We start from the raw sequence: 21,074 nt of genomic DNA, 5'->3' as shown, positions 1-21,074 counted from the left end.
GTTCTAGCATTGCAATTTCCAATCACTGGAGCCAAGCGGCCCAAACCTATTCCAGCATCACAATGCCCCTGTGCACAATGCGAGCTCCATGAAGATGGCTTACCAGGGTTTGAGTGGAAGAACTTGAGTGTCTTGCACAGAACCTTGATCTCAACCCCATTGAACACCTTTGGGATGAACTGGAACACCGACTGCGCTCCAGACCTTCTCACACAACGTCAGTGCTTGGCCTCATTAACGCTCTTGTACCTGAATGAACACAAATCCCCACAGCCACACCCCAAAAATCTAGTAGAAAAGCGTCTCAGAAGAGTGGAGCTTATTATAACGGCAAAGAGGGACTACATCTGTAATGGGACGTTCAACAAGTACACATGCGTGTGATGGTCATGTGTCCGGCCTGATGCTAAGCAGAGTTAGTGTTAGCACCACAAACGTGATTATTTTCCTCTAGCCACACATTCATTACTCATCTTCCATTCTCATCTTCCATTTGTTGTTAGCTTTTTTTTTCAATGAAAGGACACCATTTTGTTTTTTAAGTTTTATAGTTAAGTTTAATGTTGTGTAACGTATTCAAAACAAGTTAGTTCCTGTTCTCAAAGCTTTAAACTGTTCTTCCCACAGCAGCTTCTCTATTTCTCTCTCTCTCTCTCTCTCTCTCTCTCTCTCTCTCTCTCTCTCTCTCTTGAAATTAATAATTTTAAAAAACAGCACGACAGTAAAAAAAAATTTATAATAATTACTGTTACAAAGTGAATATTAAATAAATGTCCTGCCCTCCATTGCATGGCTGTGTGTGTGTGTGTGTGTTTATGTGAGTGAGTGAGTGAGTGTGTGCGTGTGTGTGTACACACCCTGTGTACTTCAATGTGGTTGCTGCTGTGACCTTTTCACCTACTGATGTGTGAAAGAGAGCAGGGGTTAACGCTGATCTTAGATCAGTGGAACTTGTGTCTTGCAACATCACAGTAAAACTACATAAAAAAGCTTCTTAAAATAAAAAGTAAATCTACAGTACAAATAATACAAGATCCACTGCAGGAACATATCAACTAATTCATACGACGAGACTTCAAACTGCTGTAGATATATAAATTCATCTTAAATGCAGCAGGTAAAAAAGCCTAAAAGCTTTGTCTAATGATGTTATGAGGAACAAAAATATAATGAATTAGTGCAATGTATACGTCATTATAACACAACAATGGGATTTTGAGATTTATATATTACTGCTGGACTTTACATCTACAGTATAGAACATCTACGGTATGTATAAGAATTGCAGCTCAAATGTCTTCACACTTTGACCACGTGAAGACACTGATGGCCCTGCCCTAATGTTTAACTTCCTCTGACCTCCTTTACTGACAGCAGTGCATTTATTTTCAGTGTACACTAGTAAGGAAGTGCAGCCGTTCGCTCGTGCTCACACACACATGCGGTTAGTGGTGTTAGTGAGTCTTTTATAGATTAGAGATGCTTCAGCGTTCTACTGAGGAAATGGAAATTGTGGTGGATATCTATGAGAGTGTAGACGCTGTTAGAGGTCATGACCCCGACCTCGAAACCCAAGACACAAGGAAGGACCTAAACACAGATCATAGTAAGTGTTTAGGGTTGCATGTAGAAACAAAAGTGTAACTACATGCAGTTCATGCTTTTACAGATTAGAGTGGGCTGGTGGAGAACTATGAGAATGCCGACACTGTTAGAGGTCCCACAGAAGGAAGAGAGAAGCTCAAGAAGGTCCAGTTCGAGTGCTTTTGTTTATGTTATTCCATGTGCTCTTGTTTCTCTCTTAGTCCTGTCATGACACTGGCTGATTACCCTGATGTGTTCACCTCTTCTGCGTCTCAACCAAATTAGTTACGTTATTTCTACTCTGTTGTTTCTGTCTTATCACACGATTTGTCTGTTGCGTCCAGGCCTTGTTTTTATCGTTCAGTGACTTCTTCTAGTTTTGACCCTCACTTGCTTTTCAGATTATGATTCTGGATTATCCCTGTGTTGTGCTCTCTGCCAGCTCTTTTTCTTTGACAGATTTATTAATGAACTTGTTTTTGTGTCATTTACGTAATAAAAAAAACAAACAAACAACAAAAACACCTGACACCTTGCTCTGCACGCGTTATTCTGGGTTGGTCGCTCGTACGATGCAGGAACATGTGATTCATCTACCTTTGGCATAAGCAGGCTCCATCCACCTAAATTGAACCCAGATTAGCTGGAGAAAAGCAGATACACCCGCTAAGACCGGTGTCGGTGAATGACCGTGAAGCTCACTGCACACTGTACTATAAATATTTAAATACTATACAGTGGGAATCGATGCAGTTAAATCGCATATGCAGAGCGAGAGACACAAAAGCTATGCTAAAGCTAGTCCATTTTCTATTGACGACTTTTGCTCGCCAGTTTACACAGATAGGCCTACAGTAATCTGCCTTCTATCAGTTCTCCAAGTGAACATTCACAGCCATCAGCAGCAGCAGCAACATCTGACTTTGGTTTTATTTGTGGTTTGATGCCACCACTAAGAGCAGAGGTCATTTAGGGTGGTGTAAATGTATACGATAGAGGGAAGAGAGACCCCGATGATCTTCTCAGCTGTCCTCACGATCCGCTGCAGGGTCTTGCGATCTGCAATGGTGCGATTTCCAAACCAGGCAGTGATGAAGCTGCTCAGGATGCATCAATATACTGGATATGGCAAGGATCGCATTAGCTCCATACGGTACATTAAAAGCAAGCTTCCACTGTGTAACTGTTAGCTGTAAAGCTGTAACACAGAAAAGCTTTGTGGGAGCACAGTGGCTTAGCGGTTAGCACATTTGCACGTTAGCACCATTCAGCGTGTCCCCCACCTTGGACCCTGAGTCCCCCGAGACCCTGTGTAGGATAAGCGGTACAGAAAATGGGTGAATGGAGAAAAACTTTGCAGCTTCCCAGTAACATGCCAAGCTGCAATTGTTTTGTCTTTTTAACTTCAAGAGAGAGAAGAAAGTGTACGGTGAGGGAACAATAATTTATAGCTGCTATAATGTAAGTGATAAGTGGAGCTTTTCTTCGCAATCATTACAAAACATTCAACATAATTATAAATTCTGTGGTATAATAAAACACTGAATGAATTAAACACTTTGGGCTGGAACAGTAAATCCTTTCTGCATCAGGACATATCACGACACCATGTTTCTGATTATTACAATTCCATTCAATTTTATTTATATAGCAGCTTTACAGAAACCTTTACAGAACTCTTTGTGTGCCCATGACCCCTCCAGATCTGCCTCGTTACTGAAGTGAAAAGCGATTAACAAAAAGCCTGACTGAACTAATAGCTTTCTAGCTGTAGACTTAAAGATTGAGGCTGTGTCTCTTGTGATGAAAAGCCAGTAAAATGGCCACTGAGTGTACTTTTTAGACTGTGACTTCTCACAACATGGTAAATGGTCTGCACTTATATAGCACTTTTTTAACCTTAACAGTTCCAAAGCACTTTACACTGTGTCTCATTCACCCATTCACACACACACACACTCACATACCAATGGTGGTAGAGCTGATATGCAAGGCGCTTTCTTGCTATCGGGAGCATCTTGAGGTTCAGTGTCTTGCCCAAGGACACTTCAGCATGTGGAGTCATGTGGTCCGGGAAACGAACCACCAACCCTCCGATTAGTGGACAGCCCGCTCTACCACCTGACCCCCAGCCGCCCCTCTGGTATCTGGCATCAGCAACAATGCCACGGTCAAAATGACTGAGATCATATCACCCAACCCATTCTATGTTTGATGTGAACATTAACTGAACTCTTGACCTGTTTCTGCATGATTGAATGCACTGTGCTTCTGCCACATGATTGGCTGATGGAATAATTGTGTCATTGACCCTGTAAGGGTGTTCAGGTGTACATAATAATTCGGCCATGGTCTGTGAGTGAGTATAGTATGATTCAAAATCCTAAACACACATTTTAAGAAATAAAAACAGACATGTCTCTGTGTCCATTTCCCTCTAGGAGGAGACACTGCATGGAGCAGGTGTTACAGAGTGACTGCAGTGTGTGTGGTGCTGCTGTGTGTTCTCCTGCTGACTGCCGTCACGGTGCTGTGGATCCGATTCAACAACCTGACTACAGAAAACAACCAGTTACAGACCAGTTACAACACCCTGACTATAGAGAGAGACCAGTTACAGAAGGTTAGAGAGGAACTCCAGAAGCTTTCTAAACAGGGTGAGTAATACTTTACTGCAAAACCGTCACATTAATGAACATCACGTCATAGTTTTAACAATTCATAGTTACATTTAATATAAAAGAAAACATATTAGAAACTGCACATAAATGCCCTTTAAATCTGATTCTCAGCAGCACTATTATCAGAGCTGCTGTTGTAGAAAATTAATCAACACCTTCTCACCAATCACAATTTAAAATGAGTTTATAATGTCTTCTCTAACCAGACTGAGTGTACGAATGTACACTTTTTCAATGTTGAGGCTTAAAAAACTGTAATAATTATTCTCCCTTTTTTCATTAAAATGGTCTGGATCCAGGATTTATTTATTTTAGCTCCAGTGTTTACTACATCTCTACAGAGGAGAAGAGCTGGACTGAGAGCAGAAAGGACTGCAGAGAGAGAGGAGCAGACCTGGTGATCATAAACAACAAAGAGGAACAGGTGAGAGAGAGAGAGAGAGAGAGAGAGAGAGAGAGAGAGAGAGAGAGAGAGAGAGAGAGAGAGAGATAAAGACACAGCAAGAGAGACCCTTATTTATTCTGATATTTTACTACTACAATGACAGGAGTTCATCAGTAAAATCCTGAGCAGAACAAAAGCTTGGATTGGACTGAGTGACGGAGACAGAGAGGGCGAGTGGAAGTGGGTGGACGGTACACCGCTGAACACTGGGTAAGAAATCACTGAACTAATATTTTCTCATGATGATGAGTTACCGACTCTTCATTGCCCTGAGAAACACACAGCGGATCCTCTGATTCTCTCCTTCAGGTTCTGGAGAAAAGGAGAACCCAACGGTGCTGCAAATGAGGACTGTGTTGTAATTCATGATCACACTGATCCTGTCTGGAACTGGTCTGATTATCCCTGTAGTCGTCAGATCATTTGGATCTGTGAGAAGACAGTCGTTATCTGAATTACTGCATGTGATTGAAAAGCAGTAAATAAGTTGATATTTTTATCTGTGTAGGTCAGTGTGTTGTGTCTGAAAAATCCTCATTACTGTTAGTAACTCTGTCACCACCATGATGTCACCTGATTTTCTTTCTGAACTGATTTTCCATGCTGTGTGTGTGTGTGTGTTTTTTAAATGAACATGCAAAATAACAGTGTGTGCTCGCTCCAGTGCTATTCTGTTACCTGTTGAATAATGAGTCACACTGTTAAATTAAGCCAAATCAAGCAGTGATTAATAATATATTGGAAATATACTAAGTTCCTATCAGATGTTAATTAGTTTTCTGAACTTGGTAACAGACTAATTGAGGTTTGTTTGTTTTTTAGAGAAACTTTTGAAAATAATGTATAAAAGTCTCTGATCTTACACTTTTACGTGTGTCTGGTTTTAAAGGAGTGTTTATTAAAGCAGCACCGGTTAGAACACATGAGTGAAAATGAAGATTTTCACAGGTTGTGTTATACACAAGAGTTTGCTGACTCGCTGCCACAAAAAAAAACAGACTTTATAAAGTCATGATGAGACAGAGGGAACAAAAGGACTCTTTTAGATTCACTCTGTCAGTCGTGTATTCTAGCTGTGAAAATAACCTTTATATTGCAATAATATGTAGGAAGGGCAGCATGCATTTTTTTTTAGCCCCCACATAATCTAGGTTCACCTGGTTAAATGCACACTTATTTCACAGCATGTGATCTAATTCATATGATTAACGTGGTCCTATTTATACAATGAGACCGTGTCTTGCAGTGAAGAGAGCCGAGCTCAGCAGCACCCAAAGCCGAAAAGTGTTCGTTTCTGTTGGGTTCTGTTACTTTTGAGTTGATGATTCCTTTACTAAGGAGAGCCTTGATCTGTTCCGCCGAAAACCAGTCAGTCTAAGACAGGGGTGTCCAGTCTAATCCGGAAAGGGCCGGTGTGGGTGCAGGTTTTCGTTCCAACCAAGCAGGAGCCACACCTGAGTCTATTGAAAGCAAAGATTAAACAGGTGGAATCAGGTGTGCCTCCTGATGGGTTGGAATGAAAACCTGCACCCACACCGGCCCTTTCCGGATAAGATTGGACACCCCTGGTCTAAGAGGTTAAAAAAAAGTCTAAAATTACAGAATAACTCAAGCCAGGCCACACATTTCACAATGTTGACCATGTCCCAGTTTTAGAAACAAAGCACAGATCTACAGGTCTGAAAACACCCTCAGATAAAGCTGCCTGTATGGTGATCAGAGAGGTCAAGTAAAACCAGATGCAGAAGTATTAGGCATTTTCATTGTTTATTCTTATCGTTAACAATAGCTAATATTATTATAGCTGATTTATGAAGGTCAATACACTTTTTCATTCCGTTTCTCTTATCTTCCTCATGTGGATCGACGACTAAGGGATGTTGGCCTCTGTCACCTCTTATTTATATCTCGGTGAAACAGCAATGGACGACTTCTTAAACACTCCTAAACACTCAGATGGACTCAATAATACATCAAGCGCATTTTGTTTTTACTCATACAACAAAAACATCAAACATTAATGCAATAGTATGGTTATAGTTGCTATACGTATATGTGTGTCATTGTAATGATGGTCTTATGTTGTTACTGGAGACAAGTTATTCGCAGATCCAGTAGTAAGTTTCAGTGCAGGGTCTGTCAAACCATCCATTATACCGGTTTATAACACAGTCATCGATATCTCTAATTCCATTTAAAGATGACCAGTACCTAGAAAAGAGAAAAAGTTTATTGCCCTGGACACACTGAGTAAATGAATAAAAGCCCAATGAATATTAATGTACAATCCTGTGTAATGTATATGAATGTACAGTCTCTTACGCAGTGGTCATTGATGTTCCGTCCACCCATTTCCACACTCCTTCATTATCACGGTTGGTTAAACCGATATAAACTCCGTAACACTTGTTTTCGCTCACATTATCCACAAACTCCTGTTGAGGTGTTAGAAACCTGATTAGCATGGTGCTAAAGTGAATATAATGTAGAAACTGTGTGCTGGTTACGTAATCTGCACACACACGCAGAGTTTAAGGCTGTTTTATAACTAAGACAACGCTTAACCATGCATATCTACCTGCTCCTCTTTGCTGTTTATGATCACCAGGTCTGCTCCTCTCTTTCTGCAGTCCTCTCTGCTCTCAGTCCAGCTCTTCTTCTCAGTGGAGATGTAGTAAAGCTTTGAGGTAAAGGATATCCATCCTATAGTAAACGCCAAGAAATTTAAATATATGTATTTAAATACTTGGTTTCAAAATGGATTTACATTTTAAGTCACTCTGGAGCCAACATATCTCAGTGCTATGAATGTGGAAGAGTTAAACAGGAAATCATTTTTATTTTTTTATTTTTTTATTTTTTTTAAATCTCTCATACAAATCATTTTCCTACACTATTACCATGTCCCAGAATTCATTTGGGCTTTATAAAAGTGCAAAGGTAGCTTATAAGATCAGCCATAAAGAAGATAATAAACATTGATGGAGAGACAGAGGTAAAGAGGTTTAGAGCACTGAATCCTAATTACTTTCCCTATAAGAGGACCAAGAATGCAAATCTCAAAACTTTAGTTATTTCATAACTCCACATACTGTCTCTAGGTGATTTTGTACTTTACAAGCGAAATGGAGCCCATGACTTCAAATGATTTGATCTGGACATATCTTATCTGAAAGTGATTAATAACCTAATTGGATAGTTGTAATAGCATCAGGTATTTGGGATCTGTTCTGAATACTGTCGTTTGAGGCATGTTAATTAAGTGACCAAAATATCTCAGAGATCAGACAGACAGTTTGCATGTACTCACCCAAATTCTCCAATTTCTTTTGAAATTCATTGTTTTTATTCTGTAACTGGTCTCTCTCTATAGTCAGGGTGTTGTAACTGGTCTGTAACTGGTCTCTCTCTTTAGACAGGGTGTTGTAACTGGTCTGTAACTGGTCTCTCTCTTTAGTCAGGGTGTTGTAACTGGTCTGTAACTGGTCTCTCTCTTTAGTCAGGGTGTTGTAACTGGTCTGTAACTGGTCTCTCTCTTTAGTCAGGGTGTTGTAACTGGTCTGTAACTGGTCTCTCTCTTTAGTCAGGTTGTTGTAACTGGTCTGTAACTGCTGTAACGGGTTGCTTTCTGTAGTCAGGTTGTTGAATCGGATCCACAGCACCGCGACGGCAGTCAGTAGGAGAACACACAGCAGCACCACACACACTGCAGTCAGTGTGTAACATTTATTCCCTCCACGGTGGATTCCTGTAACTGAAAATAAATGAATCATAATGAGTCTTTATTGATCACATATACATACATACGCACAGGGAAATTCTTTTTTTCGCATACTCCAGCATGTCAGTAAGCTGGGGTCAGGCCCTGGAGCAGAGAGGGTTAAGGGCTGGGGCTTGAACCGATCCGATCAGTAACCCAGAGCTTTAACTGCCAAGCCACTACTTAGGTTATTTATTTAACATATATTTAACATCCATCCATCTTCAACCGCTTACTCCTTCTTCAGGGTCACGGGGAAACCTGGAGCCTATCCCAGGAAGCATCGGGCACAAGGCGGGGTACACCCTGGACAGGGTGCCAGTCCACCCAATCACATACACATTCACATTCATACACTACGGACACTTTAGACACGCCAATCAGCCTACCATGCATGTCTTTGGACTGGGAGAGGAAACTGGAGTACCCGGAGGAAACCCCCGCACCACGGGCACAAGGTTCCCGGCGGGAATCGAATTTAAAATTTGTACATCAGAAGCCAAACGAAGAAGAGTTTAATTTATGCCACAACCTTGGTGTAAGCTGAAGCTCTTCATGAAAATGGGCAAAGTGAAATATGTGTAAAATGTGTAATGCATGCAATTTGATTGTAATGGAGTACACACTTTCCAGGATGTTCAAACAGGATACTCCCTAACCCTAATCCTAACCCTTCTTTATGAACAGTATTTAAAGCTCAGGACTGCGATGAAAGCGTACGTTGTACCTTGAGACTCCAAGATAAACAATCATCAATTGCTGAATTGGATAAAGCATTCTGGAAACTCTCAAGACAAAGTTACCTTAATACCGAGAGACAGGGAGATTGAAGGTGTTTGGGGAGTGAGGACTCTCCCTCAGTGTCCAGCTGAAAACCAAAAAGAAGTTTATGCCCTCTTCCCTTCTGGACAAATTGATCACATGGGCTCGCACCTCCCCGGCCACGGTACTGGTACTCCCTGGTACTCACAAAACCCACCAACTGCTTCAAGGCAAATACTGGTGGCCATGGATGTTACAAGTCATTCAATGGTTCATCGCTTCATGCTCAGTTTGTGATAAAGCCAAAGTACCACACACTTTCCCCACAGGCAAGCTCATCCCAGTACAAATACCCCAAAGACCATGGTCGTACATAGCCATAGACTTCTTAACCAACCTTCCCCCATCTCAGAATAAAACAGTTATCATGATGATTGTGGAGCGATTTTCCAAAACCCTTTGCCTGGATTTTCCTCTGCCCATATTGCCATCGGACTTTGAAATGGCTGAAATAGTTTTAGAGCATGTGTTCAACACTTTGTCATCTCCAGAAGACATAGTGAGTGACCGGGGGTTCAGTTGACATCCCGAGTATGCTAAGCTAAGCAAAGGCCAAAAGGAAAGGGCCAAGCTGGAGATCGGCTCTTTCTATGGGCATTCAGGAGGACTGGGCACGATTCCTCCCAAGGGCTGAGTACTCCCAAAACTCCCTGAGGCATTCCGCAACAAACCTCACACCCTTCCAATGTGTCCTGGCTTACCAGCAGCCTCTGTTCCCATGGAACACCAAACCTACTGACTTACCCATCGTAGCCAGCTAGTTCCAGCTGACGAGAGCAGTTACAGGAACAAGCCCACAAACATCTAGAGAACCAATGCAGCTCAAGTAAACAAGAAATTTGCAGACAGATGGTATGGAGAGACACCCATATATGAACCAGGTGATTGGGCATGGCTCTTTTCCAGAAACATATGGGTCATGGAGGGAAGCCAAAAGTTGTCCCATCGCTACATCCATGGGATGTAGTCCTCCAAGGAAGTCCTCCAAGGAATAAACGACTTCACGTGCAAACGAGAACCACCATGTCACAGTCACCCAGCCACCTCCTTTCATGTTTCTCTCCTCAAACCAGTCACTCCAGGTCCCCTCGTAGAAGGCATACTCCCACCACCCCCAAGCACCCCTGGACATTGAAGGCGAACCAACTTAATCTGTAAAGGAGGTACTAGAGTCATGAAGCTAAGCGGGTAAGATGCAGTGTCCAAGGAGCTGAGGAGAGGTGCTGGAGCCTAGCCCATGATATGCTCAAACCCTTACAGTGTCATGAATTTCATGCAAGCCACCCTAATTATCCAGATCCACACCCTAGGGGGAGGATGTTAAAAATACAACAAAGTCTGGGGCTGAATTTGTACATCCAGGACAACAAAACTAACAAATATCCACTAATATAAAGTACAGCAATGTAAATTTCATTACAACGTACAGAAATGTTCCAAATACAGAAATACAAAAGTTCTCTCGCTCTCTCTCTCTCTCTCTCTCTCTCTCTCTCTCTCTCTCTCTCTCTCTCTCTCTCTCTCTCTCTCCCTCCCTTCCTCCCTTCCACTCACCTCATGTGTGTTTATTAGGCCAACTTTAAATCTTGTGTACCTGTGTGTTGAATTTGTTGGTTGCTCTTTGTCCTGGCGTCCTCCGTCACGGTGTCGTAGCCTTCAGAATCGTCTGCGAGTGTATAGATGACCACCGTCACGTCCTCGTCATCGTCGCTCTTCAGCTCCTTCTTGAATGAATGAAACATTTCTAAAATGGAAACGATTCGCTAAAACACCGAGAACACGACTGTACAGCTGCGTCGCTTTACTCGAGTTTGTCGTACACTATATGAGCTTAAATAAACTTGTTGCTGTCAGTAAAGGAAGTGAAGAGCCGGGGCTTCCTGTGATGAAAGATGAAGATAACAGAACTGCAGTGCTCATGCCCAAATCGATTCCATAATTGGTCTTGTTAACCCCTTAAAACATTTATGTACCTCCAAACAATGTTGTCCTATGTATCGGGCTCTAGTCGCGTAATGTTTAGTTTTGTTGATTCCCACTTATGAGGTTCGTTTCTAGGAGTTTTAATGACTTCATATGAATCAGTGGACATGTTCCTGCAGTAAATTACTTCTAGAGATTTCCTTTTAAAGAAGACGTGAGCCTTCTTATGCAAGATCAGATCTCAGGCACAGCCAAATACAGAAATACAAAAGTACAGAAATACAGATAAGAAACATTTGTACTTAATCCAGAATGCATTTCATTTGTTTCAAAACATTATGAGCTCGTTTCAGTGTTACACTGCGGCGTGTCTGTGTATTTGAAAATAAACATCAGTGTATCGTTCATTTCTGAGCCCCACTTTCCACGTCTGTGTTATTCTGGTTTTAAATTTGTTTCCTACAGCCATAGTCACAACTACGATTAAAAGAAAAGAGTATAAAAACTAATCTCATTTATATCAAGCTCTGTTACACAAACTCATCTTCCTGTTCGACATATCAGTGTATCTAACACAATCTCCCACCAATCACAGAGCAGCATGTCTCTCTCCCTCTCTCTCTCTCTCACACACACACACACACACACACACACACATACACATACACACACTCCCTCGCTCTCTCTCTGTCTCCCTCTCTCTCACACACACACATACATATATACACACTCTCTCTCTCTCACACACACACACATACATATAGACACACTCTCTCTCTCTCTCTCACACACACACACACACACACACACACTCTCTCCCGCACTCTCTCCTTCTCCCTCTTTCTCACACACACACACACACATACACACTCTCTCCCTCTCTCTCTCCCTCTCTCTCTCACACACACACATATACACACACTCTCTCCCTCTCTCTCAGTCTCACACACACACACCCCTCTCTGACACATACACACACACCTTAAAGACTAAATACATTTAATATATTTATTTATTTATATAAAATATGAGAATAAATAAGGGTCTCTCTCTGTCCTTATCTGTCACACATATAAACACATATATACACACACACATATACACACACACACACTCTCTCTCTCTCTCACTCTCTATCGCTCTCATACGCACACACATATATACATACACACACATACACACATGCACTCTCTCTCTCTCTCTCACACACACACACACACACACACACACACACACACACACACACACAAGACTAAATACATTTTACCAGCATTGCTGAGGGTTTATATTACACTGAATTGAAAAACTGAAGTGAAAAAAAAAACACATACACACACCAACAAGTAATTAGGCCTCTTGTAAAACGCAGTGTTTGGAGAGCACGACCTCTACTGGAAAGAGGATGGCATGACAGTAGGCTGAAGGAGGTTTAGCTTTACCTGTGCTGAAGAGCTCCTGTTATCACCATATTTTTTTTTCAGGTCTAAAATAAGGTGTACATAGTGGATCAAGATAAAGAAATGTGTAAAAATTATATCCTTTCATGCCAGTAAACGTGCTCTGTGACTGGTGAAAGCAGTAAAAACTGAAACACACTATGCTGTCATTAATCATTTTACCAAATGTTACCAATATTCAAAATAAATCAAACTAAATCAACCAATAAATAACGAGTGATAATCATTCTTCGTTCGTACTTTAATTTGATAAAGAATTTATTGACAAACAAGTTAAGAGTGAAAATAGTAAATAGTAATAAACATAAGTAGGACCTTACAGCATAAACAAACAAACAAACAACATGCTGTCCAAACTTCATTACCTGTAATCAGCAACTGACACAACACACTGACCTACACAGATAAAAATATCAACTTATTTACTGCTTTTCAATCACATGCAGTAATTCAGATAACGACTGTCTTCTCACAGATCCAAATAAACTGACGACTACAGGGATAATCAGACCAGTTCCAGACAGGATCAGTGTAATCACGAATTATAACACAGTCCTCTCTTGCAGCACCGTTGGGTTCTCCTTGTCCCCAGAACCTGAAGGAGAGAATCAGAGGATCCGCTGTGTGTTTCTCAGGGCAATGAAGAGTCAGTAACTCATCATCATGAGAAAATATTAGTTCAGTGATTTCTTACTCAGTGTTCAGCGGTGTACCGTCCACCCACTTCCACTCGCCCTCTCTGTCTCTGTCATTCAGTCCAATCCAAGCTTTTCTTCTGCCCAGGATTTTACTGATGAACTCCTGTCATTGTAGTAGTACAATATCAAAATTAATATGAGAGTCAGTCTCTCAGTCTCAGTCTCTATTTCTCTCTCTCTCTCTCTCTCTCTCTCTCTCTCTCTCTCTCTCTCTCTCTCACCTGTTCCTCTTTGCTGTTTATGATCACCAGGTCTGCTCCTCTCTCTCTGCAGTAGTCTCTGCTCTCAGTCCAGCTCTTCATTTCAGTAGAAATGTTGTAAACACTCGAGTTGAAAAATCTCCATCCTAGTTTAGAGTATTTAAATATGAACATCAGAGAATGATCTAGTCATCAGTTTTTAACACTCAACATGTGTACAATATTCACATACCAAGTTTTAATAGTGCACTGTGCAGTTCTAATCTCTCCTGCAGTAACTGGTCTCTCTCTCTAGTCAGGGTGTTGTAACTGGTCTGTGACTGGTCTCCCTCTATAGGCAGGTTGTTGTAACTGGTCTGTAACTGGTTATTTTCTGTGTTCAGGCTGGTGAATTGGATCCACAGCACTGTGATGGCACTCAGCAGGAGAACACACAGCAGGAGCACACACACTGCGGTCAGTGTGAAACATCTGCTCCATACAGTATTGAGTCCTGTAGGAGGGGATTGGACACAGAAGTACATGTATTTCTTGCATTCTCTGAACATTTATAGGGACATCATCAAAACATCATCAAAATCAACACAGAAATGGTTTACTGACCACAAAATCAAAACCATCCCAGTCCCCTGACCTGAACCCCATAGAAAACCTGTGGGGTGAACTGAAGAGGAGAGTCCACCAGCGTGGACCTCGAAATGTGAAGGATCTGGAGAGATTCTGTATCTAGGAACGCTCTCAGATCCCTTGTCATGTATTCTCCAACCTCATCAGGCGTTATAGGAGAACACTCAGAGCTGTTATCTTGGCAAAGGGAGCTAGCACAGTGTATTGACTAAATCGGTTCCAATAACTGTTGCACACCTATATTTAACAACATTTTTTTTTTTTAAATAAACCTGTGTTGTGGCTGCAATTCTTTGATATCCATGACAGCAGAGTATTTTTGTGAATGTTTTCAACAAAAGGTCAAAAGGTTACACGAACACAATTTTTTTTCATATCTACCAAGGGTGCCAATATTAGTGTATTTTATGCTTAGTTTATATTATATATATTTTTCTCAGATAGCCTTTAATAATGCCTTTGAATAAAGTATTGAAATCATTTTCATGGCTCGATCGGGAAGCTGTCGCAAGGTTGCGATGAACTTGAACAGGAAACACTGCAATCGCATGCATCACACACGACACTGTTGCCAAACTTACTGAAAAAAGACAGAGTGAGAAATGCACACCCACTGATCACCTTGTATACATTTATTCAAGGTTATCAATGGGTGTTATAATATACAGTGAGGGAAAGAAGTATTTGATCCTCTGCTGATTTTGTACGTTTGCCCACTGACAAAGAAATGATCGTTCTATAATTTTAATGGTAGGTTTATTTGAACAGTGAGAGACAGAATAACAACAAGAAAATCCAGAAAAACGCCTGTCAAAAATGTTATAAATTGATTTGCATTTTAATGAGGGAAATAAGTATTTGACACCCACTCAATAAGAAAGATTTCTGGCTCCCAGGTGTCTTTTATACAGGTAATGAGCTGAGATTAGGAGCACACTCTTAAAGGGAGTGCTCCTAATCTCATCTTGCACAGAAGCAATCAATCAATCAGATTCCAAACTCTCCACCATGGCCAAGACCAAAGAGCTCTCCAAGGATGTCAGGGACAAGATTGTAGACCTACACAAGTCTGGAATGGGCTACAAGACCATTGCCAAGCAGCTTGGTGAGAAGGTGACAACAGTTGGTGCGATTATTCGCAAATGGAAGAAACACAAAATCTCCCTCGGTATGGGGCTCCATGCAAGATCTCACCTCGTGGAGTTGCAGTGATCATGAGAACAGTGAGGAATCAGCCCAGAACTACACGGGAGGATCTTGTCAATGATCTCAAGGCAGCTGGGACCATAGTCACCAAGAAAACAATTGGTAACACACTACGCCGTAAAGGACTGAAATCCTGCAGTGCCCGCAAGGTCCCCCTGCTCAAGAAAGCACATATACATGCCTGCTGAAGTTTGCCAATGAACATCTGAATGATTCAGAGGACAACTGGGTGAAAGTGTTGAGGTCAGATGAGACCAAAATGGAGCCCTTTGGCATCAACTCAACTCGCCGTGTTTGGAGGAGGAGGAATGCTGCCTATGACCCCAAGAACACCATCCCCACCATCAAACATGGAGGTGGAAACATTATGCTTTGGGGGTGTTTTTCTGCTAAGGGGACAGGACAACGTCACCGCATCAAAGGGACGATGGACGGGGCCATGTACCGTCAAATTTTGGGTGAGAAACCCCTTCCCTCAGCCAGGGCATTGAAAATGGGTCGTGGATGGGTATTCCAGCATGACAATGACCCAAAACACACGGCCAAGGCAACAAAGGATTGGCTCAAGAAGAAGCACATTAAGGTCCTGGAGTGGCCTAGCCAGTCTCCAGACCTTAGTCCCATACAAAATCTGTGGAGGGAGCTGAAGGTTCGAGTTACCAAACGTCAGCCTCGAAACCTTAATGACTTGGAGAAGATCTGCGAAGAGGAGTGGGACAAAATCCCTCCTGAGATGTGTGCAAACCTGGTGGCCAACTACAAGAAACGTCTGACCTCTGTGATTGCCAACAAGGGTTTTGCCACCAAGTACCAAGTCATGTTTTGCAGAGGGGTCAAATACATATTTCCCTCATTAAAATGCAAATCAATTCATAACATTTTTGACATGCGTTTTTCTGGATTTTCTTGTTCTTATTCTCTCTCACTGTTCAAATAAATCCACCATTAAAATTATAGAACGCTCATTTCTTTGTCAGTGGGCAAACGTACAAAATCAGCAGGGGATCAAATACTTTTTTCCCTCACTGTATATATATATATATATATATATATATATATATATATATATATATATATATATATATATATATATATATATATATATATATATATATATATATTCCCATACTCAGCATACCTGTGTGTTGAGTTTGTAGGTTACTCTTGGTATCAGCTTTCTCCAGCTCTGTGTTGTAGCCTCTAAAATCATCCGCAATTTTATAGACGACCACCGTCATGTCCTCTTCATCTCCTCTGTTACAATGAAACATCTTTAAACTATAAAACACTAAGCCACTGAATCACTGTGTGTGTGTGTGTGTGTGTGTGTGTGTGTGTGTGTGTGTGTGTGTGTGTGTGTGAGGATACGACTGTACATCTGCGCCGCTTTACTCGAGTGTCGTGTGTTGTGTAAGTGACCATGCTGCAGATAGAAAAGGAAGTGAGAGAACACAAGCGGTTCCTTAAAGTGCTGCATTGTCATCAAATGAAGCACCATACTTTCATTATATTCTCATTGGGTTCATTCATCACGTTCTGAGCCCCTGTCATATTCTTGGACGACTTTATTAGACTACTGTAGGTCTTTCACCTGCTGCTTTTCTATCAGGTTGTATTTGGTGGTGTAAAGGAGTTGGTTTGTTCCCGTATCTTGCAGAAGTGTCTTGTGCACTTTCCTCTGCAGCTTTAAATGAATTTGCAACACAACATTTCCACAGATCCGAGTTTCATTTCACAATCATTCTCAGCATGTCTGAGTCTCTACTCATATAGCCTAGTCATCTCTACTCACACCTACACTGTATGGACAGATGTTTCAAGACAAATGACAAATGTGGTTCTTTTTAAGAATGCCAAAATTCAGAATAATTGCTTTGTTTTTTTGTTTTTATAACACAGCTAATAAAATAATGTATGCAGAAAAAAACTTCAAATGAAAAACAAAGAAACACAAGGAACTGTTGTGAGTTTTTTTTTTTTTTAACAGGGTCTGGTTGTGTAACAGTGTTTGTGTGATAATATTCAACAGTACACATGACATGACATTGACACCAATTATATCAAATCACGTCCATTGTTTAAAACATGTTAAGTTCAAATGAATTCAATAAATATGCCTATGATCATAAATAATTAAATGAGTAAATGCAGCTAAATATATATATATATATATATATATATATATATATATATATATATATATATATATATATATATGTGTGTGTGTGTGTGTGTGTGTGTGTGTGTGTGTGTGTGTGTGTCTGTACAGGTTAAAAAATGTTAAATCATTGAATTAATAAATAACACCGGATTTATTATCATATATATATTTATTTTATTTCACAATGTCCATTTTCGTGTAATAATTTTTTTCTAACAACCTTGATCATGTGGAATGTCATAACGAACATACTTCTAAAAACCTTGAAATAACAGCAGCTACAAAAAAATATATTAATGTCTACATTTGGGATTTAATTCCATAACAGGTTTATCCAGGAAACTAGTCAATTAAACTAACTTTACATGGTGATTGTCACGATTCCCCCTTGAAGCAGCGTGCTGTAAGCGCGAATGCGCGAGCTCCTGCTTTCCCGTTGTTGACCGTAGTGACATCTGGACACGTGTGTTTTGTTTATGTTTCTGTCATGTCTCCTCCCTGTTCTGTCATTGGCTGGGATTTCACGTGGGTCTGAATTGCTCTCAGCTGCTAACAGTTTAGACGCTGATTATGTCCGCATATATACCGCGCGCCTCCCAGCGCACAACGAGGAAGAGTAAATGCGCCCACGCACCCGCCCACGCACCCGCCCACGCACCCGCCCACGCACCCGCCCACGCACCCGCCCAATAAACAACCGTTGATACTGCACCTGCATCCGTCCTATCTCTGCTCCGTCACGATTCGTGACAGTGATGTAGCGTCTGACACAGCGTCTATAGCGTCTGTGTGTGAGAGAGAACAATGGTGTTAATTACTTGTACTGTCTATATATATATATATATATATATATATATATATATATATATATATATATATATATATATATAAAATGTATATGTTATTTGTGTGTATATATGTTATTTATATATATAGTTATTTGTGTGTATATATATTAGTTATTAATATATAGTTATTTGTATATATAGTTATTTGTATATAGTTATAAATGCATCATTTCAGATAATTTAATAAACTGTTCAAATGTAGTTCTTAATTGTCTTATATTGAATATGCAATAATTGGTATGCTTATTGATAATGACCGCTTTCACACGTGGCAATAAGAAAAGATCATTTGGGGGTGGGGTTATTAACAGTACTGAGGATTTTTCACTGACTTAAACAGATAAAAATGTACATTTAGTTTACTGCTTTTCATTCACATGCAGTAATTCAGATAACGACTGTCTTCTCACAGATCCAAATAAACTGAACATCACACGGATAATCAGACCAGTTCCAGACAGGATCAGTCTTCTGACGAGTTACAACACAGTCCTCATCTCCTGCATGACTGTTGGGTTCTCCGTTTCTCCAGAACCTGGAGGAGAGAATCAGAGGATCCGTTTCTCAGGGCAATGAAGAGTCAGTAACTCATCATCATGAGAAAATATTAGTTCAGTGATTTCTTACCCAGTGTTCAGCGGTGTACCGTCCACCCACTTCCACTCGCCCTCTGTGTCTCCGTCACTCAGTCCAATCCAAGCGATTCTTCTGCTCAGGATTTTACTGATGAACTCCTGTCATTGTAGTAGTACAATATCAGAATTAATATGAGAGTCAGTCTCTCTCTCTCTCTCTCTCTCTCTCTCTCTCTCTCTCTCTCTCTCACCTGTTCCTCTGTGCTGTTTATGATCACCAGGTCTGCTCCTCTCTCTCTGCAGTAGTCTCTGCTCTCAGTCCAGCTCTTCTCCTCTGTAGAGATGTTGTAAACACTGGAGCTAAAATAAATAAATCCTGGATCCAGTCCATTTTAATAAAAAAGGGAGAATAATTATTACAATTATTTAAGCCTCAACATTGAAAAAAAACATTCCTACAGTCAGTCTGGTTAGAGAAGACATTATAAACTCATTTTAAATTGTGATTGGTGAGAAGGTGTTGATTAATTTTCTACAACAGCAGCTCTGACGATAGTGCAGCTGAGAATCAGATTTCAAGGGCATTTATGTGCAGTTTCTAATATGCTTTCTTTTATATTGAATTTAACTATGAATTGTTAAAACTATGAGGTGATGTTCATTAATGTGACGGTTTTGTAGTAAAGTATTACTCACCCTGTTTAGAAAGCCTCTGGAATTCCTCTCTAACCTTCTGTAACTGGTCTCTCTCTATAGTCAGGGTGTTGTAACTGGTCTGTAACTGGTTGTTTTCTGTATTCAGGATGGTGAATTTGATCCACGGCAGTGTGATGGCAGACAGCAGGAGAACACACAGCACCACCACACACACTGCAGTCACTCTGTAACACCTGCTCCATGCAGTGTCTCCTCCTAGATAGAAATGGACACAAAGACACGTTTTTGAGTCGTATTTAATCTCCAAAATTAGACCTAGCATTCACAGTCTCATCAGTAACAAGTCCCTTCAACAGTGAGCTGAAGAACATCTCAGTAACTCCCTCCACCTTCACTGTGAAACTCCTCCCTTTCCACGAAACACATGCACGATACCCTTATTTATTCTGATATTTTACTACTACAATGACAGGAGTTCATCAGTAAAATCCTGAGCAGCAGAAAAGCTTGGATTGGACTGAGTGATGGAGACACAGAGGGCGAGTGGAAGTGGGTGGACGGTACACCACTGAACACTGGGTAAGAAATCACTGAACTAATATTTTCTCATGATGATGAGTTACTGACTCTTCATTGCCCTGAGAAACACACAGCGGATCCTCTGATTCTCTCCTTCAGGTTCTGGGGACAAGGAGAACCCAACAGTTATGCAGGACATGAGGACTGTGTTGTAATTCATGATCACACTGATCCTGTCTGGAACTGGTCTGATTATCCCTGTAGTCGTCAGTTTATTTGGATCTGTGAGAAGACAGTCGTTATCTGAATTACTGCATGTGATTGAAAAGCAGTAAATAAGTTGATATTTTTATCTGTGTAGGTCAGTGTGTTGTGTCTGAAAAATCCTCATTACTGTTAGTAACTCTGTCACCACCATCATGTCAACTGATTTTCTTTCTGAACCGATTTTCCCATTCTGTGTGTGTGTTTTTTTTTAATGAACATGCAAAATAACAGTGTGTGCTCGCTCCAGTGCTATTCTGTTACCTGTTGAATAATGAGTCACACTGTTAAATTAAACCAAATCAAGCAGTGATTAATAATATATTGGAAATATACTAAGTTCCTATCAGATGTTAATTAGGTTTCTGAACTTGGTAACAGACTAATTGATGTTTGTTTGTTTTTTAGAGAAACAGAAGGCTCTTCAGGTTTGCGCTTTGGGTTTCAGAGTGCGCTGCGTGCTCCAGGACTTTGCGTGAGAGGAAATCCTGACAATCATGAAGCTTCAGCAGCTTTACTGAAATGTGCAGTCTGATGATAAAAACCACAGATGACTTTGAAGTGTTTGGTTTATAATCCAATTAAAGTTGACTTCCTTTTCCTTATGGTGGCACGGACACACAGCGGGCAGTGTTTCTGCCTCACCA

General features: G+C 40.7%; 3 protein-coding genes across 5 annotated transcripts; 1 reads left to right on the top strand and 2 right to left on the bottom strand.

The window, feature by feature from the left end:
• Positions 1–1,405: 1,405 nt before the first annotated feature.
• On the top strand, positions 1,406–20,515 carry LOC108260735 (CD209 antigen-like protein E). 3 transcript variants are annotated; one of them, XM_053677527.1, is made up of 5 exons: positions 1,406–1,606; positions 4,026–4,241; positions 4,607–4,689; positions 4,814–4,920; positions 20,323–20,515. In XM_053677527.1, exons 1-5 carry the CDS (start codon positions 1,480–1,482, stop codon positions 20,468–20,470), a joined length of 681 nt encoding a protein of 226 aa, XP_053533502.1. In that variant the 5' UTR covers positions 1,406–1,479; the 3' UTR covers positions 20,471–20,515. The 3 variants fall into 3 exon arrangements, with proteins under 3 accessions (XP_053533502.1, XP_053533500.1, XP_053533501.1); XM_053677525.1 differs by having other exon boundaries at positions 4,565–4,689; XM_053677526.1 differs by lacking the exon at positions 20,323–20,515 and adding an exon at positions 5,020–6,997 and having other exon boundaries at positions 4,565–4,689.
• On the bottom strand, positions 6,785–11,252 carry LOC108260747 (C-type lectin domain family 4 member M). Its single transcript, XM_053677517.1, has 5 exons — positions 10,887–11,252; positions 8,021–8,464; positions 7,289–7,413; positions 7,033–7,145; positions 6,785–6,921 (listed from the first exon to the last, which is right to left on the bottom strand). Exons 1-5 carry the CDS (start codon positions 11,032–11,034, stop codon positions 6,810–6,812), a joined length of 942 nt encoding a protein of 313 aa, XP_053533492.1. The 5' UTR covers positions 11,035–11,252; the 3' UTR covers positions 6,785–6,809.
• Positions 12,899–16,769, bottom strand: LOC108260733 (CD209 antigen-like protein E). The gene is made up of 5 exons (XM_017461230.3): positions 16,542–16,769; positions 13,803–14,063; positions 13,592–13,716; positions 13,367–13,473; positions 12,899–13,267 (listed from the first exon to the last, which is right to left on the bottom strand). The coding sequence occupies exons 1-5, from the start codon at positions 16,672–16,674 to the stop codon at positions 13,123–13,125; spliced, it is 771 nt and encodes a 256-aa protein (XP_017316719.1). The 5' UTR covers positions 16,675–16,769; the 3' UTR covers positions 12,899–13,122.
• Positions 20,516–21,074: the final 559 nt, after the last annotated feature.

This window comes from Ictalurus punctatus, chromosome 29 (genome assembly GCF_001660625.3).
Source record: "Ictalurus punctatus breed USDA103 chromosome 29, Coco_2.0, whole genome shotgun sequence".
In the NCBI taxonomy this organism is placed as follows: domain Eukaryota; kingdom Metazoa; phylum Chordata; class Actinopteri; order Siluriformes; family Ictaluridae; genus Ictalurus; species Ictalurus punctatus.
This window is presented reverse-complemented; position numbering and strand designations above follow the sequence as displayed.

Excerpts from the sequence above, each read along its gene's own strand:
- LOC108260733 (XM_017461230.3), bottom strand. The coding sequence starts at position 16,674 with ATGTTTCATTGTAACAGAGGAGATGAAGAGGACATGACGGTGGTCGTC. Across the intron at positions 14,064-16,541 it reads CCTACAAACTCAACACACAG|GACTCAATACTGTATGGAGC; the intron begins GTATGCTGAGTA and ends CCCCTCCTACAG. Across the intron at positions 13,474-13,591 it reads TAAACAGCAAAGAGGAACAG|GAGTTCATCAGTAAAATCCT; the intron begins GTGAGAGAGAGA and ends CTACAATGACAG.
- LOC108260735 (XM_053677525.1), top strand. The coding sequence starts at position 1,480 with ATGCTTCAGCGTTCTACTGAGGAAATGGAAATTGTGGTGGATATCTAT. Across the intron at positions 4,242-4,564 it reads CCAGAAGCTTTCTAAACAGG|GATTTATTTATTTTAGCTCC; the intron begins GTGAGTAATACT and ends GTCTGGATCCAG. Across the intron at positions 4,921-20,322 it reads GGTACACCGCTGAACACTGG|GTTCTGGGGACAAGGAGAAC; the intron begins GTAAGAAATCAC and ends TCTCTCCTTCAG.
- LOC108260747 (XM_053677517.1), bottom strand. The coding sequence starts at position 11,034 with ATGTTTCATTCATTCAAGAAGGAGCTGAAGAGCGACGATGACGAGGAC. Across the intron at positions 7,414-8,020 it reads AAAGAAATTGGAGAATTTGG|GATGGATATCCTTTACCTCA; the intron begins GTGAGTACATGC and ends CGTTTACTATAG. Across the intron at positions 6,922-7,032 it reads GGAACATCAATGACCACTGC|GTACTGGTCATCTTTAAATG; the intron begins GTAAGAGACTGT and ends TCTCTTTTCTAG.